The 16,590-nt window shown below is 39.3% G+C and overlaps 1 protein-coding gene across 9 annotated transcripts in view; it reads left to right on the top strand.

Moving 5' to 3' along the window:
- Nucleotides 1–14,810, top strand: part of vit (vitrin) — a 40,796-nt gene extending 25,986 nt beyond the window's left edge. For 7 of the 9 annotated variants that reach the window (XM_038284109.1, XM_038284110.1, XM_038284107.1 and 4 more), the window contains 8 exons: nt 5,529–5,591; nt 7,270–7,317; nt 7,773–7,841; nt 9,237–9,384; nt 9,473–9,576; nt 11,790–12,016; nt 12,090–12,603; nt 13,865–14,043. In XM_038284109.1, coding sequence (XP_038140037.1) covers nt 5,529–5,591; nt 7,270–7,317; nt 7,773–7,841; nt 9,237–9,384; nt 9,473–9,576; nt 11,790–12,016; nt 12,090–12,603; nt 13,865–14,043 — 1,352 coding nt within the window. Of the gene's footprint in view, nt 1–5,528; nt 5,592–7,269; nt 7,318–7,772; nt 7,842–9,236; nt 9,385–9,472; nt 9,577–11,789; nt 12,017–12,089; nt 12,604–13,864 lie in introns of all 9 variants that reach the window. The other 2 variants (XM_038284103.1, XM_038284111.1) reach the window with 2 other exon arrangements.
- The last annotated feature ends 1,780 nt before the right edge of the window (nt 14,811–16,590 follow it).

Here is a 16,590-nt window from a genome sequence, read left to right as displayed (position 1 = left end):
ATTTCTATTTGTTGGGCACTAACAAATCTCCAGGTTTTAGATTTCAGTAAATGGGTGGGGATAAGATATGTCTACAGTGCAAAAGTATTTATACCGTTGGACTTTTTCATCTCTGAACACATCACAACCATAAACTTATTTTCTAAGTTTACAAGTACTCTAATAACTTTATTTTATTAGAGCTTTAAATCCACCCTCTTTATTCTTATACTGTAGCCCTTATACTTTATTCTTATACTGTAAATAAAAATTAAATAATAATAATAATAATACATTTTATTTAAAAAGGCGCCTTTCTGGACACTCAAGGTCACCGTACAAAACAAAAAGTGTCAGAAAAAATAAAAATTATAATTATAAAAACATTTAAAAACATTTAAAAATACATAGGCTGTGACAGTGAAATTGATATTTTTAAAGAGAATAAGCAATCTTGAACAGATGGGTTTTGAGTTGTATTTTAAAATGGAGAATTGAGTCCGTATTTCGAAGTTGGGGTGGTAGAGAGTTCCAGAGGCGGGGGGCAGAGCGGCTGAATGCTCTGCTCCCCATGGTGGTGAGACGGGCGGAGGGGACAGACAGGTGCAAAGCAGATGAGGATCTAAGAGCACGGGAGGGGGTGGGAACATGCAGGAGGTCTGACAGATATGGGGGGGCAAGATGGTGAAGTGCCTTGAAAGTCATCATGATAATTTTATATTGAATGCGGAACTGTATGGGGAGCCAGTGGAGCTGTCGGAGGACCGGAGTGATGTGGTGGATAGAGGGAGTTCTTGTTTTGATTCGAGCAGCTGAGTTCTGGACCAGTTGTAGTTTGTGGAGTGATTTCTGAGGAAGTCCAAAGAGGAGTGAGTTGCAGTAATCTAGTCGGGAGGTGACAAGGCTGTGCACAAGTATGGCAGTAGTGTGTGGGGTAAGGGAGGGACGGAGGCGGTTGATGTTTCTTAAGTGGAAGTAAGCAGACCGGGTAATGTTATTTATATGGGATTGGAAAGATAGTGTGCTATCGAGGATGACACCCAGACTCTTAACCTGGGGGGAGGGGGAGATGGAGGAGCTATCAATATTGACTTGGAAACTGTCGGTTTTGGAAAGAGTTGATTTGGTACCAATGAGGAGAACCTCGGTTTTACTACTGTTTAATTGAAGGAAGTTGTTGGTGAACCAGGCCTTTAATTCACAGATGCAATTTGTGAGGGAGGCGGGCGGAAGAGAGGACGATGGCTTCGTGGTGAGGTAGAGCTGGGTGTCATCGGCATAGCAATGGAAGTGGATATTGAATTTACGGAAGATATTGCCAAGGGGAAGGAGGTAGATGATGAAGAGCAGAGGCCCCAGAACAGAGCCCTGGGGCACTCCTGAGGTGACGGGGGAGGGGGTGGATTTGAGGGTCTTCAGTTGAATGAACTGAGTGCGGTCAGAAAAATAGGAAATAAACCAGTCCAACGGAGTGCTCGTGCTGCCAATGGAAGAAAGCCTACTGAGGAGGGTGGTGTGACAGATGGTGTCGAAGGCTGCGCTCAGGTTGAGGAGGATGAGGATGGTGAGTAGTCCAGAATCAGATGCCATGAGGAGGTCATTGGTGATTTTGATGAGTGCTGTTTCAGTGCTATGGAGGGGCCGGAAACCAGACTGAAATTCTTCATACAGGCTGTTGGCACATAGGTGAGAATGGAGCTGGGAGGCAACTGTTTTTTCAAGAATTTTGGAGATGAAGGGTAAATTGGAGATAGGACGGAGGTTGTTGAAGTTGGTGGGGTCGGCATCAGGTTTTTTTACAATCGGGGTGATGGCAGCAGTTTTGAGAGGTGTAGGGACAGTTCCAGTGGTGAGGGAGGAGTGGATGATAGCGGAGATGAGGGGAGCCAGAGAGGGAAGGCAGGTTTTGACAAGTTGTGTTGGGAGGGGGTCCAGTTGACAGGTGGATGATTTGGATTTCCGGATGAGCTCTGTGATTTCCGAGACAGTGGGAGGATGGAAGGAGGAGAATAAATGTGTAGGTGGGGGGAGATCTGCTGAGTTGTTGAGATGAGCCGTTGATCCAAGGTTCTGGTGAATGTTCTTGATTTTTTCTGTGAAGTATGACATGATGTCATTGCAGAAGGAGGTTGTGTAAAGGTGCAGGGGGAAAGGGTCCTGGGGTTTGATGGTATTGTTAAGTATAGAGAAAAGTGACTTAGAGCTCTGTTGATTGGCAGTGATTAAGTTGGAGTAGTACTGTGATTTGGTGCTGGCAATTGAGTCCTTATAGTGCATAATGTGATTATTGTACATTTCTTTGTGTATAGTAAGACCAGTTTTTCTGTAAAGTCTTTCAAGTTGCCGTCCTTTGGTTTTCATGCTTCTGAGATTTGGGGTGTACCAGGGGGAGGAGACAGAGAAAGAAACAAATCAATTTTTTAGAGGAGCAAGTGAGTCAAGAATATTATGGAGACCAGTGTTGTAGTGAAAAACCAGATCATCAGGGGTTAGCAGATTATTGAAGTCAAGGAGGCAGGATGAGTGGATACTGGAAATAAGGGTGGAGGGATCAATTTTCTTTATGTTCCGGAAGGATATGAGGCGGGATGTTTTAGAGACTGAGAGAGTAAGATTAACTGCAAATGAGAGGAGAAAATGGTCACTTATGGGGAGTTCATCAGATGTTATGTTGTGGGGGATGATACCAGAGCAACAGATTAAATCCAGAATATGTCCTTTGGTGTGTGTGGGGGTAGTGGTGTATTGCTGACATCCAAAACTCTCTAGGCAGGAAGTAAAGTCTTTGGTGAGAGGCGAATTGGTGTTGTCCATGTGGATATTGAAATCACCCAGCAGAATTAAGTTTGGTGAGAGAGAGGATAGGTGGGTGAGAAAATCAGCAAACTCAGTTAAAAAGACACTATTCGGTTTTGGGGGGCGGTAGACAGCAGCAATGATGGTTGGAGTTGGACCAGATAGCTTGCAGACTGTGGATTCAAACGTGCTTGAAACTGGAGCTGATACCGGCGAGACTTTCCAATTCTCGCGATGAATTATCGCGAGACCTCCTCCGCGACCGGAACCACGGGGTTGAGAGATGTAAACAAACCCACTAGGAGTGGAATCGTTGAGCTGAGAGTAATCTTGGGGCTGTTGCCAGGTCTCGGTTAAGCAGAGAAAGTCCAGTTTACGGTCAGTGATGAGATCCTGAATGAGATGTCCATTGCTTGTCAGTGAACGGATGTTGAGCAGAGCAAAGTTGAGTGCGTTGTTGTCGCAGCTGGTGGTGGTGCTAGCCGACCGAGCTAGGCGGGCTAACACGCTGTGGTCGACAGGCCGGCTGGTGGAGCATGGAGGGCGACGAATCCACCGTCGGGAGCTGAACCAGATGGATTTTATTGCTGTTGAACCGTTGCGGTGGACAATCCGACGGGACCCTCGGTGGATGTATCTCCAACGTGGCTGGAAGGTGATGTCCGGGTGAAGGTGGAGAGCCTCGGGCGCAGGTCCAAGGAAGTGACAGCGGAGCCGGAGCAGGTCAGCGGGTGAATACTGCAGCAAACCCGCCACTTGCAGGTGAGCGGGCAGTAGGAATATCCAGATACAGACAAGCAGGGTGTATGTCCTGCCGGTCCACATTATTAAAAACGCCAGGTGAGGCTGAAAACGAGGCAGGACAGGTGAGCTACTGGTAGTAGCCTAGTTGGGACTCACACAGTCCTGTAGTGCTGACGAATCGTGGACGTATTCCCAGTAAAAACAATCCCAGTAAAAACAATTAGACTGTCCGTTAGAAAGTAAAAAAGTTTAAAAGTTACCGGTGAGCGAAGGCAGTGAGCAACGAATACAAAAATACCGGCGAGCAGCGGCAGCAAGTCGTGCCAGCGTTCACTCCCCCAGCGTAGTTCTGTTGCGCTCAAAAGTGGTATTTTGTTAATAGGATTCACCTGTATGTAATTTCATAGTATACATGAATGTGTTTTTTTGAGTATTAAAGAACAGTAAACACCTAAGACAATGTGTCGTGGAAAAATACCACTGCAGATGACCCTAGATAAACCATATAAATTATGATGGTTACAGCATTGTGCGATAGAAATAACCCACAAAAGGCGAGAATGTAGAAGAGGTTCACCTTCCAGTAGGATCACGACCCTAAACATGTAGCAAGAATTTCAGTGACATGGTCAAAGGTATAGTGTGGGGATTTTCGCAAATGTTTGAAAAGACCCACCCTCTCCACTATTAAAAAAATGCACATGAACAACCCTGTAACCCCTCCTAAGAGGGAACATCTATTAAACACGTGCAAGAGCATGCACAAGCCCTCGTGCACGCTCAGTGTAAAAGTTGCTGTTTGTATCGCTCATACAAGCGTACTTTCTTTTGGAAAGTAACTACGAGCACTTAGGACGGCCTTACATAAACATATCACCAGAATGATTGACTATTAGGAGGACCACTTAATTTAATGATCCACCCGGAAAAAAAACATCCTCCACTATACCTTAAAAGTTGAAGCAGTTTCATCTCTTAAAACGGCCCAGTTAAAATACAAACTTCAATAGAGTTCAGCATTGAAATTTCTACTCCCCAGTCTGACTAACAGCAATTCTGCTAAGAAAAGTTAGCAAGGAGTTAATTCTCCAAATTAAGCTGTTAAAGCAATGAGACCTGTAGCCGGAAGACATTGACAGGTGGTTCTGCAAACCTTTAACTTAATGTGCATTTGTATTCAGATGCGCTTGAATAAAGTAAAGTGTAATCCAGCCTTCACACATATATAGACGACTTCTCTGTCATTTAATCTCAGTATAAATGCAGCTTTTGTGGTTTTGTTTTGTAATATCAAAATACATGAGGATGATTTACTTGTTTTTGTAATGGAAACATATTTCAGAAAAATCATATCTCATTTTTTAACCCTAATAACTGAACCTCGGGTTTACCTACTTTTTAAAATCCCAGTGATTTTCACTAAAGTCTGGTTATGATGTAAATAAAATGTGGAAAGGTTCAAGTGGCATGAATACTTTGGTAAGCATTGTAAAAGGAAAAAAAAGGTTTTTGTTTTCTTTTATTCAGAAACAGCTTCTGTTATTTGGATTATTTTTCATCTCGCCTTTATTTTTAATTCAAAGTATAAACAGAGCCAGGTTGCCTGTTTCTCTGTTTCTTTCCTAGTTGCTGCACAATACATAGATATTACAGTCGGGTTAATTTCCGTCTGAATGCACATGAAAGTAAAACTCAAAATACCTAAACTGCTCAGTAAAGGAAACCACATTTTATTTGTTTTATTGGCATGCCTTCACATTCAACAATATAACTGACTTGCTATATGGCGAGCTGACAAGACAAAAGGGCAGCAGGAAGCCCAAAATGTCATATATCATTTTTATTTTCTTTTTGAGGTCTGGAAAGCATTTCAAGCTGCTTTCATAAAAATACAATCATATCCTGCCAAAATAAACATTTAAAGAGAGTGGGGTGCTAGCTCCCCACTACAGTGTTTGTTTTTTCTTTGGTCCCAGTTTGTTCTTATTTGATAATGTCTTTATTTTTAGCCCCTCGGTCCTCTGATTTAGACGGCAGCCATAAAATGCCCCTGGATTTGCCGCAAGCTAAAGGTGAGAAACCACAGTGAACTTGCAGGGAGGATGGTCATGCAGCATTTAAGGTTTTCACTGTAAGATGTGTGAAAAAGTGATTAACCCTTTACAGGTTTCACTTTTTTTGGTCAGACTTAAATATTTCAGATCATTAAACTTATGCTAATAGAAGAAAAAGATGACCTGAGTTAATGCAGAATACACTTTAATTTCAACTTTTTTTATGGTGCAGAATTATTTTAAGCAAGAGTGTAAAAGCGAATCAGGAAGGAATAAATATTCGTCCGATGGAGATTTTTTTTTCTCCCTATTCTGAGTAAAAGTCAGAATAACTATAATGTTCCTGCAGTGGGAAGCAGTGGTGGCCATAAACGAACCAATACGTAATTTTCTTCTTATAAAGTCAAAAATTGCCACAGAAAGCTTCTTTCTTTCCTTCAGCTGAAGTATAGACAGCGACTAGCAGACCTGCCAACAGGAACCTGTCCTGGCTTTGAGTTTTCATTGGTTTGATTTCCATTTTGTGTTATTCTAGTTGTTTTTTGGTTATATTTTTTGAGTTCTTATGTATTTTTTGTTGACCCTCTGTTGCCCCCTTGTGTCAGGCTTCTCCTAGCTCCCTTCTAGATTCTTCCATCCACACCTGCTCCTGTTCAGCTCATTAGCCCAGTCTTTCTTCTGTCTTCCATTTATACTCTCCCTGTGCAGTTCCTCAGTGCTGTTTCCTCATCGTTTCTAGATCATCGTGTGTGTTTTCCCTAATGTCTTCTAGTTTTTGGTTTTCTGTATTATGTTAATTTTGGATCTTTGCCTCAGTTGCCACCCCTTTGAAAGCTTAAATCTGCAAGTTACCGTTCCAGCTTCTGTCTCTGCATTTGGGTCCTCCAAAACCTCCACTCAACTTGACAGAACCACTGCGATGGTTCTTAAGTTGCATTTTAAGACACTTAAATCATTATTAACAGAGACCTTTTGAAACCAACTGTAATTAACCATCACTTGCATTTTAATCATCCATTTACCAGGTTGGATCTAATTCTAGAGACTGGTCTACATTTTTCCTGTGTCCCCACGCAGTAAACTAACTGGCATTTGTTTTTCCATAATTAAAAAAAGACTCTTCAAGGTCTCCTTGAAGTTTAACAAATCATTAATCTTTTTAAAATATGCCAATGTCAATTCTGGCTCTTTTTCTTAAGAAGAAGATTTGAATCCAAAAAAAATTATTAATGCTGTCTTATGTTTTTTTTTCCTTTTTTTTTTTCTCCAATTGCCTATAGTGGCTCTCGCTGTGGTTTGCTGGAGTCCTGAAGATTCCAGTGGTTGTTTCTTATTCCTGTTAATATATCTGTAAAATCCTAAATATTTATTAATTTAACAAGAATTGCCATAAACTTTAAACAGAGGGTTGGGTTGGTTGTTTTTGTGGGTTGTTTTTTGCCTTTGATAAATGAATAAATATTTTATTTACTAACATTTTACTGTACTGATATTAAAAGTGATTGATGATCTGAAATCTTTAAATTTGACTTTAAAAGTAAAATAAAGAAACTTGTAAGGGTGAAACTTTTCACAGCTCTGTAGCTAAATGCTTCTGACCAAAACACAATGACTCCGGCATGTTTTATGAAGTCTTTCTTGCTACCTCGTGGCAGCAGTGTGCTAACATTTAGTTTATAAAATGTCATCCGTGCAGTGGAGCCACCAAATGCCTGGAGACCAGGAGCGACCCCCTATGAATCAGGTATGTTCGGTTGCACGGCTTCTCATTTGGACACATTGGCTGTAAACGCTCAGCCCTGTCAGTAAGTGCGATCCAAACCAAAGCTATCCAAGGAAAAGACTCTGGGTTTTGGCTGGGTCCATAATTGAAGGGGTGTTGGAGCGAAAGTCAGATGGCACAGTGTCTAAAGGCATGATGTTTGTGACTGGAAACATTTGGGATCACTCAAAGGAGGACGCCTACAAACCTTCATTGTAATTTTGTAAAAGTAGGCGTTGGAGCTGTCTTTGTTGTTGCTGAGTAGTGTTTTATTTTCGTGGCAAAAAACGCACTCCATTTTCCTGGATGATTAAAGGTTAAACTGGTTGTTTTCCATTCCTTTATCCCACATGAAGAAAATCAAGATAAAAAGGAGGAGATTAAATATTCTGTTGTATTTCAAACCGTAAACACATTTTTTTTTTCTTGTCTTTTAGGTTTTAGCATGAGAGAACAAGAGCCACCACCCAGAGCACCTGAACTCCCTGCATCACAGGGAGACCCAAGTATGTTCTTCTTAGTAGATCTAATTGCACCTTTAAATTTGCAAATTAGTATTTTTTTTCCTTCAGATCTATGACAAGCATTCAAGCATGCGTCTAGCTTCAGTTATAGGAGGCCATATTGGACTTTTAAGTTTACACACCTGAGATTAATTCAATATTTAGTAGGTTTTCCTGCATGAAACCCTTTTCACCCCTTTAATCCATGCCCAGAGTTAGGCTTCTTAGCTTAGGTGAGAAATTTTAACAAGTATAAGGTTAAAAAAATGCCAGTTTTTATTTGCAAACCTTACCACAGCATCCTCTTCTTATTCTTCATACATGGAAATCATGTTTTTCAAAAACAGTTCAAAACAGTTCAAGAATAATGCTGCTTCCTATTGCGCTGCTTTCCACTATTAAATTAAACGCCATGTAGGAATATGGTTTCTATCATAATGTGTTTTAATCTTGTTCATGATGTTGGACAATTTTTTATTGAAGCACAGTTCTAGATGTAAATGAAGAACTTGTTAAATTACTTTAAATGTGAGGGTTTTCTGATATTTACTCATCTACGTTTGTTTGCACACGTTTAGCACATAGATTTTATGCACTGAGCAAAACCAGTAGTTTTAATCTTTTTTTTTGTCTTTTCAAACTGTATTTAACCATCTGATTTCAATAAAATATGTGTTGTTTAAAATGTGCCCTATTTTTGTATGTTTTCTATAAATAATTGTGCCAATAATGTTCATTACTTTATGTTATCATTGTGTCCTTTTGATTTATCCTAAAGCTTGATTATCAGTGAGCTTCTGGGGATGACAGTTCACTGCAGAAGTAATCTGTGGATCATTTCCTCTCTGCATAACCGCAGTCAAATGGATTTTGTGGAAAAGGAAGGAAGTTCAGAAACAAACTTTAAAATTAGGGAGTTTCCTAGTCCAAAAACTCTTTTAGAAATTCTCTCTCCAACTGCGAGTCTGCCAGCTGACAAGCTCGAAAAACCAATGATCTATTTGAAGCTTCTGCAAGGTCCAAACCAATGCCCTAATAAAGAATAATACCATCCTTCTTCTTTTTAAAGTCAAACGGAAGTTTGTCTGAAGAATGTCTTGTGGATAGACGAGAGGTCGCATTATGGTTTGGATTGTTTTACTGGATTTGGAGCAGAACAGCTCTCCTTATTGATTAGCGAATCTGAATTATGCCAGTAAGAAAAAAAAAAAGATAACTACATTTCAAGACTTGCCATCAAACAAATGCAAGAGGCACAAAGTTAAATAGTTCTCTTTATCTTTAAACTCTTTATAAGTTTTTTTTTTTTTTTGGTTAAAGGTCTTATATATAAAGAAATTAAAAAAAGTAATGCCTGTCCACCACAATTTAACTGCATGGTGTGTTACTTTTTTCCAGACTGTAAGGTCGATCTTGCGTTCCTGATGGATGGCAGCTGGAGCATCGGGAAGCGCCGTTTTAAGATTCAGAAAGATTTTCTGGCGGAGGTGGCTCAGGTCATCAACGTGGGCATGGCTGGACCCATGATGGGCATCATCCAATACGGGTAAGCCTGCTGCTCTTTGTCTGGTTTTTTTCTTTACATTTTAGGCTACAAAAATAAATAAAGTGACTTTTTGTTATTTTGTTTGAAGTGATGAACCTGTGACAGAGTTCAGTCTGAGGACCTACTCCAGCTCCAGGGATGTGAAGGCAGCTGTAGATAAGATTGTGCAGAAGGGTGGCTTGTCCAATGTGGGTGAGTTGCCCTACTGGTTGATACCAGCTGTGACAAATACAATCTCAAGAGCGTAAGTGAAAGGGTTTCAATTATCGCGTGGTTTTTACTACCCTGGCACATTTTCACATGGAAGGATAGAATTAAATCTAAATTTGCAGGGATTGCAGCAGGCTAAATTACAGTTCTCATCTACCAAGGCGTGTTTTTCTTCTGCTCTGACCAGAAAAGGTTATATCTTTACAAGCCTTTGGGGGTCAGCTCTCAAAAATTGCTGTTTTGTTGCTTTGATTTGGTGTTGCAGCAATCATCAGCTGGAGCTTGTTTCCCTCTGGGACCTGCTAAATTTTGCATGCCGATAGAAAGGCAGCTTTTTGGGGGTTTGCCCACAATCATACAACCCTGTGGGTAAATGTAAACAACTCTGTAATCTAAAGCGGAGCCTCTCCTGCCACCGAGACTAACAAGACACTGACAAACTAAATGTAGGTTAGCACATTCTTCTGTAACAGTTAAATATTTTTGAACAGAGTACACTTGCTAGGTAGATGGAGGATTGCTTCACCTGTTTGTGTACAACTCTGCCGCATAAACAAAGTAGTTATATGGTGCCTTATACATGTAGTTATTCTTCAGAACGTTATTACATTTTGTCAGGATACAAACCAAAATTCTAAAAGATTTTGTTTAGGATTTAATGTTGAAAAATTAATGCATAATTGCATATAATATACAGTACTGAGCCCCTTTAAAGTCTGATACTCCTAAATAAAATCTACTGCTACAAGTAATGTTATTAAGAAAATTAAAGCAAGGATAGTTAACAAAGCAATTTTCCATGCTTTTGATAAAATATCTCCAACTCTGCTCTGCTCACTAAATCCTTTACATGAGAAAACCGGCTAAGCCTGGTGGAAGGCCTCCCTATAAGAACCCAACGACGGCCCAATGTGCTTAAGTTTAAAAATGTTTAAAGTAGACAGGAAATTTTAAAATATGAGTATTTAATTACATCTAATTGTAAGATATTTTTGACAATACTTAAACGGCAACTATAGATTAAAAAAAAAAAATCACTTTGAGAATGTTGATTTAAATAATAATAATGATAAGATAAATATTGTTTCAACTCAAGGTGAATCCTTAAGTAATCGGCCAGTGAATCTTTTAAGAAGATAAACAATATAATGCTGGTAATGTTTATAGTAACAATATATCAATTTATATAAAGTGCAAACAAGGAACCAACAAATTGAATTTAAATTGCAATGCATTTAAACTCTCCATTTATTTCCTCATGCTTGTTGTGCTCCATGTTAATCACTGGATCAAAGTCTTTAGTCATTGAGAAACCTAGAACATAAAACACTTTATACATCATTTATTATAGTTATTGTAATGCTTTTATGTTAATATTTTTGATGTTGCATCAGAAAATATTTTAGCATCTTAAATGCAAATGGCTCGAGGTGCTCTAATAAAGACTAAGTACTATTTTTAAACTAGAGCCTATTATAGACAAAACCCCTGACAAATAACCCGGCAGATGTTTCTTGATTCGAAAACTGCCATCGGAAGCCAACTTTAGTTTTATGTGTCTGTTGTAGTGGATGACCAGCAGAGGCATGCTATCCAATGCTAAAGCTATTTAGCCTGCACCACTCAGTGCCAGACTATCTTTAATCAGATCAGTTGCTGGCATCTGAATGAAGCCTCCTACAATGAGAAAGAAGGCACCGCAGGAAATGCAATAGTCTTAATTTTGGCACCAACAACGCAACATTTCCATCAGTCTGAGCACACTGTCTGCATGAAGAGACATGAGGTTGGCAGAATCATGCTGTCGGGATGTTTTTCTTGTGCATAGACGCAAAGTAAAGTGCAGAACAAAAGATGCTGCAAAAGACTTGGGTGAAGGTTCCTATTTCAGTGTGAAATCTGTGGCAAGAGGTTAAAGATTTATAGTCAGTGATGCTACCTATTTAGATATTTGCAAACAGCAAAGAACATTAATCATTGGGATGTGCAAAGCTGACAGACATACCGTATATACCCTATGCTGATAGCTGCCTTCATTGGTTGTTTTCAAAACTTTATTTTCCCTCCACTTCGGACACTTTTGTAGGTCTGTAACATAAAATCCCATTAAATACAGGGAAGCTATTGGTTTTACTTGTGCCATGCACTGCAGCGTTAGTTCATTGTCTCCCTGGTCCCTTCTGCTGCTTAAACAGGAAAGGCCCTCTCCTACATCAACAAGCAGTACTTCAGTGACGCCAATGGAAACCGAGGAGGCGCTCCTAACGTAGCTGTGGTGCTTGTGGATGGCTGGCCCACTGATAAGGTCGAGGAGGCTTCTCGCCTTGCCCGAGAGTCTGGCATTAACATCTTCTTTGTCACCATCGAGGGCGCGGATGAGAACGAGAAACAAAACCTAGTTGAGGCCAACTTTGTTGAGAAGGTGATGTTTTGTTCTGTAGGTTTGTCAGTGCTTTCATTAAAACGGTCTGACACACTTGTTCTTCGTCCCACAGGCTGTGTGCCGAACAAACGGCTTCTTCTCCCTTCCTGTGAACAGCTGGTTTGCTCTGAGAAAGGCCGTCCAGCCTCTGGTGAAGCGGGTGTGTGACACAGACCGCCTGGTGTGCAGCAAGACTTGCCTCAACGCCAACGACATCGCCTTCGTGATCGACGGTTCCAGCAGCGTTGGGACGGGCAACTTCCGCACTGTGCTGCAGTTTGTGGCCAACGTCACACGGGAGTTTGAGATCTCGGACACAGACACACGAGTGGGAGCCGTGCAGTACACCTATGAGCAGAGGCTGGAGTTCGCCTTTGGACAATACAATAACAAGGCAGAGTTGCTGAACGCCATCAAGCGCATTAACTACTGGAGTGGCGGGACCAGCACCGGGGCCGCCATCACCTTTGCAGCAGACCAGCTCTTTAGCAAATCCAAACCCAACAAACGTAAGATCATGATCGTTATCACAGACGGGCGCTCTTATGATGACGTCAGGGCACCTGCACTGGCGGTCCATCGCCAAGGTAAGACCTCACCCCAAACAAGGTTAGGAATATAAGGAATATATTTTTTGTTTGGTTTGTTTTTATATTTTCTGAAGTTAAAATCATAATTTTTTGTGTAATTGGTTTCTCATAAAGTTTTTATCTAGAGAAAAAAGTTTTTTTAGATGCGTTCCTTTCGTAATCAAGATTAGTTTTATCACGTTGATTAAGAATATAATGACATAATGAGCCAATTAAATTGGTTCCTTAAATCTTTAGACTGGATGAAATACATTATAGCCTAACGTAATGCTACAGAGTGCAGCAGACTAACAAAAATAGCGCATAATCATAAAACTAATGTAAAAGAAAAAATTAAAACTTGTTTAAAAATTTTACTACAAATTAAATCCTAAGTGTGGCATGTGTTTACACTTTCTAAATGGATTAGTTTCACATCACCCTGAATACACCACCATCATTGTATAAAATATGGTGATGTTGGCATCAGGCTATGGGGTTGAATTTATTAAGAAAAGAGTAGGAGGATGTTTTGGTCAGATGGGGTTGAAGGAGGAACATGTACAGCTCTGGCATTTATAGGTTTTTGCAACAACTAAGGAATATAGCGTCCCTCATGGGGAAAATTTGGTGGTGGCTGCATCATGCTATGGGTCTGTTCTCTAACAGAAGAAAGAAGCGCTTGAATTAGATTGGAAGATGGACGGAGCTAAATTAAGGCTAATATATTTTTAGTTCTATACTGTTGGTCCCCAAAGTGGGGTGGGCCCTCCGGATGAGGGCCCATTGTTATCACAAGGGGGGCACCGTAGAAATGAATTGAATAAATGACCCATTTTAAGTTATATTTTAGAAAAAAAAAATTTCGATAGCAATGTAGATTAAATAAGCATTTAAAATTTAAAATTGGTAGTTTTATGCATTAAAATTATTTACTCTCTTGAGAATCTCTTGAGGTTGATTTTTCTATGTTGAGCTGTTCATAAGGTTGTGCATGAGGAGGGGGTAATAGAGGGCGTGAAAACTTTCCTGTGAACAAAGGGGTCCCTAGCAACAAACATTTGGGAAGCACAGCTTTAAACAATACCATACCTTCCTTGTACTTTATTATGGAATACTTTGTCTTGTTCTGCAAAATGCACCTTCCCCTGATTAACTAAAAAACATGTGATGATAACTTCCCTTTGAAAGGTAGAAGCTAAATGGCTTTAATCTCACACTAGACTTAAAAGATACATATCACGGCCTGATATGTGTAACCCGCTCCCCTCTTCTCCAGGTGTGATCGCCTACTCCATCGGCATTGCCTGGGCCGCCCAGGACGAGCTGGAGTACATCGCTACAGACCCCGACAAGGAGCACTCCTTCTTTGTGGATGAATTTGACAACCTCTACAAATACGTCTCCAAAATCATCCACAACATCTGCCAGGAGTTCAACTCTCAGCCCAGAAACTGAGGTTGTAGGTGTGACGGAGGAGGAAGTGTCAGGAGGAGCATGTTGGATCCAGGCCCTCTTCAAAGGAACGTAAACATTCTCACCCTGCAGGCCCAACAACGGTGTCGCCGGGTGGGATGCAAAGCCTTTCTGTTAAATATTTGACCACCCTTAGCAGGATTTGTAATATCATTTTAAAATTGGTTTCCCTATGTGGAAACAAAAACATTTTCATCAAGGTTGTGCTGATGATAAAACCAGTTTGTTAGCCAGCTTTATCCATCCTGAAACCAGTTCTGAAGTCCAAGTTTAAGACGCCTACCCGTTAAAGACCTCACAGGATCACCTTCTTTCTTAGTACCACTGGCTGAAAGACCCCCATTAACAGGCTTGAATCTCTTCGTTGTATAGCAACCATCAAACCATCAAATTGTGCAATTTATCATTATGGATATAGATATTCTTAAATGGAATAATAACAGCAATAGCTCCTAAAACTATAACATTTGTCATCAGATTGCCAGGTTATACTAATGGTTAGCATCGGTAAGCATTTAACATGCATATCCAGAAGGAGAGCAGCAACCCCTGCATCACTTCTAAGCCTCTTTCTGCTTCTTTAAGATCTGCTTGAATCTGAAAAGTGGACCGCAGAGAAGAAGCTGTCATGGAGTGATAAGATCTGGATAAGAGCTGGAGGATTAAAATTACCATGCATAGAAAATATATTCACTTGAGATTTTAATTGCATTTCTTATTTTATTGAAGCACTACAATCATGTTCATTATATAAAAAAAAGGGCGGAAACAATAATCAGATTAATCGTGATTAATCGATCATTGAAATAATCGTCAACTAATTTAGTAATCGATTAATCATTAACTGGAGTATAAGACTCTAAAACATGCCTTTAGCTGACAGAGCAACCCACTTAGAGCAGTAATTATATAAAAAAATATATAAACATTTTGCATTTAAGATAAAAAAAAAAAAATAGATAAAATTGTCAATATTTTCTATCCAGGACACCACAAGTGGAATTTTTTATTTTTTTTTCGTCTTTGAGGAATCTTTGGCAATCCAATTATTAATCGATTAATCCAAAAAATAGTCCAGAGATTCATCAACAGCTTTTAATCTCAAATCTGAATCTAATTTTTGAATGGAGTTGCTTCAGACCGGCTTTGCCAAAGCTCAGACCTCAACCTTATTTGAAAGTTTCAGACAATCCTCAAAAGCTGTGTCTATTTAAGCAGAGCAACAGATTTAAATTAGCTCTACTAGCAGATTTATCAAATATCTAATCAGAATTATGACAGAATCTTACTGATGGAGACTAAAGTATATAAGAAGTAAAGATTCAACTCTAAAAAAATCTCTTTAATTGAGGATGTATATATTAAATCTTTATAATTTCGTCTCTGAGGAACAAGTTGTATAAAAAAAAAAAATCTATCTTGTGCAACTATTTCTTGTTTTTCAAATTCCTTAGTTTTCTGTTGTCAAATCAATCAAACCTTAACAGAAATGGTTCAAACACCTCCCCTCAAAAGCTCACTCATATTCACACTAATGATGAGTTTATGTAAACTTTTCATAGAATCCGTTATAGAATTTGGATGTTTATTTTAAATGCGTCAAACATTTGTCATAAACACAGAAAAAGCTCATTAAGACCATATCATTAAAAGCATAAAGTTTGACTCTTGTGCATCTTAGACTTGTAGTTTTGCACCATTTGCTGGTGACACAAACAGCATTAATCTAATTCTGTTAAACTAATGCGGATAAATTAACTCGTTTATAGAACGTTTGGGTTGCCGGTTTCAGTAATTAACCTTTAAATCACATTTTTTTCTGAATTTAAGAACATTGCTGTCTAAAATATAGATTTATTTAAAAGTTTGGCTTGTATAAGTTTAAAACCAAAAATTAAAGATTTATGAGAAAGATCCACAATGCAACCCTCCTCTGTGTTACAGGAGAGAGATTTGAATGTGATTAACGTTGCAGACAAATGTAGGTTTGATCCATGCCTAACACTTCCTCTAATGGCTTCCTCCTATACTTCAAACACGTGTTAAAATGGTGCTTTTATATAATTACCTGTAAAGAGGATACCCTCTCTTACAGTCGGTGCATTCTGATCTTCAGAGCAGGACAGCTGATCTGAGATCAAGTCAGAGACTATGGTGCTGTTATCTGATTCTTATAAAGCAAATGACCAGCATGGATGAGGACTCGTGTGAAAAGTGAACTTGTTTTAATGCCTTTTCAGGAACAAAAGCAATTTATTTCACCCCTTTTTGTATTGTGATAGTGAGCGGCTCTTAACATATCAAGCATTTCGAAGTTTAAAGAGTATTTATAAAATTAAAGCTTTTGTTTTCATGTTTGTACATATGCTTATTAAAAGGCTTTGCTTATCGTGTGATCGTATTTTTACCCATTTTTAATAAAAAAAATGAAGATAACGTGTCATATTGTAAATAGCCTGATTGTACACTTGTCACATTCTTTGCAAATATAAAGAAAATCTTATAGTTTCAGTCATACATTTACACAGG

This window comes from Cyprinodon tularosa, unplaced genomic scaffold, assembly GCF_016077235.1.
Source record: "Cyprinodon tularosa strain WSP-4 unplaced genomic scaffold, ASM1607723v1 ctg199, whole genome shotgun sequence".
Taxonomy (NCBI): domain Eukaryota; kingdom Metazoa; phylum Chordata; class Actinopteri; order Cyprinodontiformes; family Cyprinodontidae; genus Cyprinodon; species Cyprinodon tularosa.
This window is presented reverse-complemented; position numbering and strand designations above follow the sequence as displayed.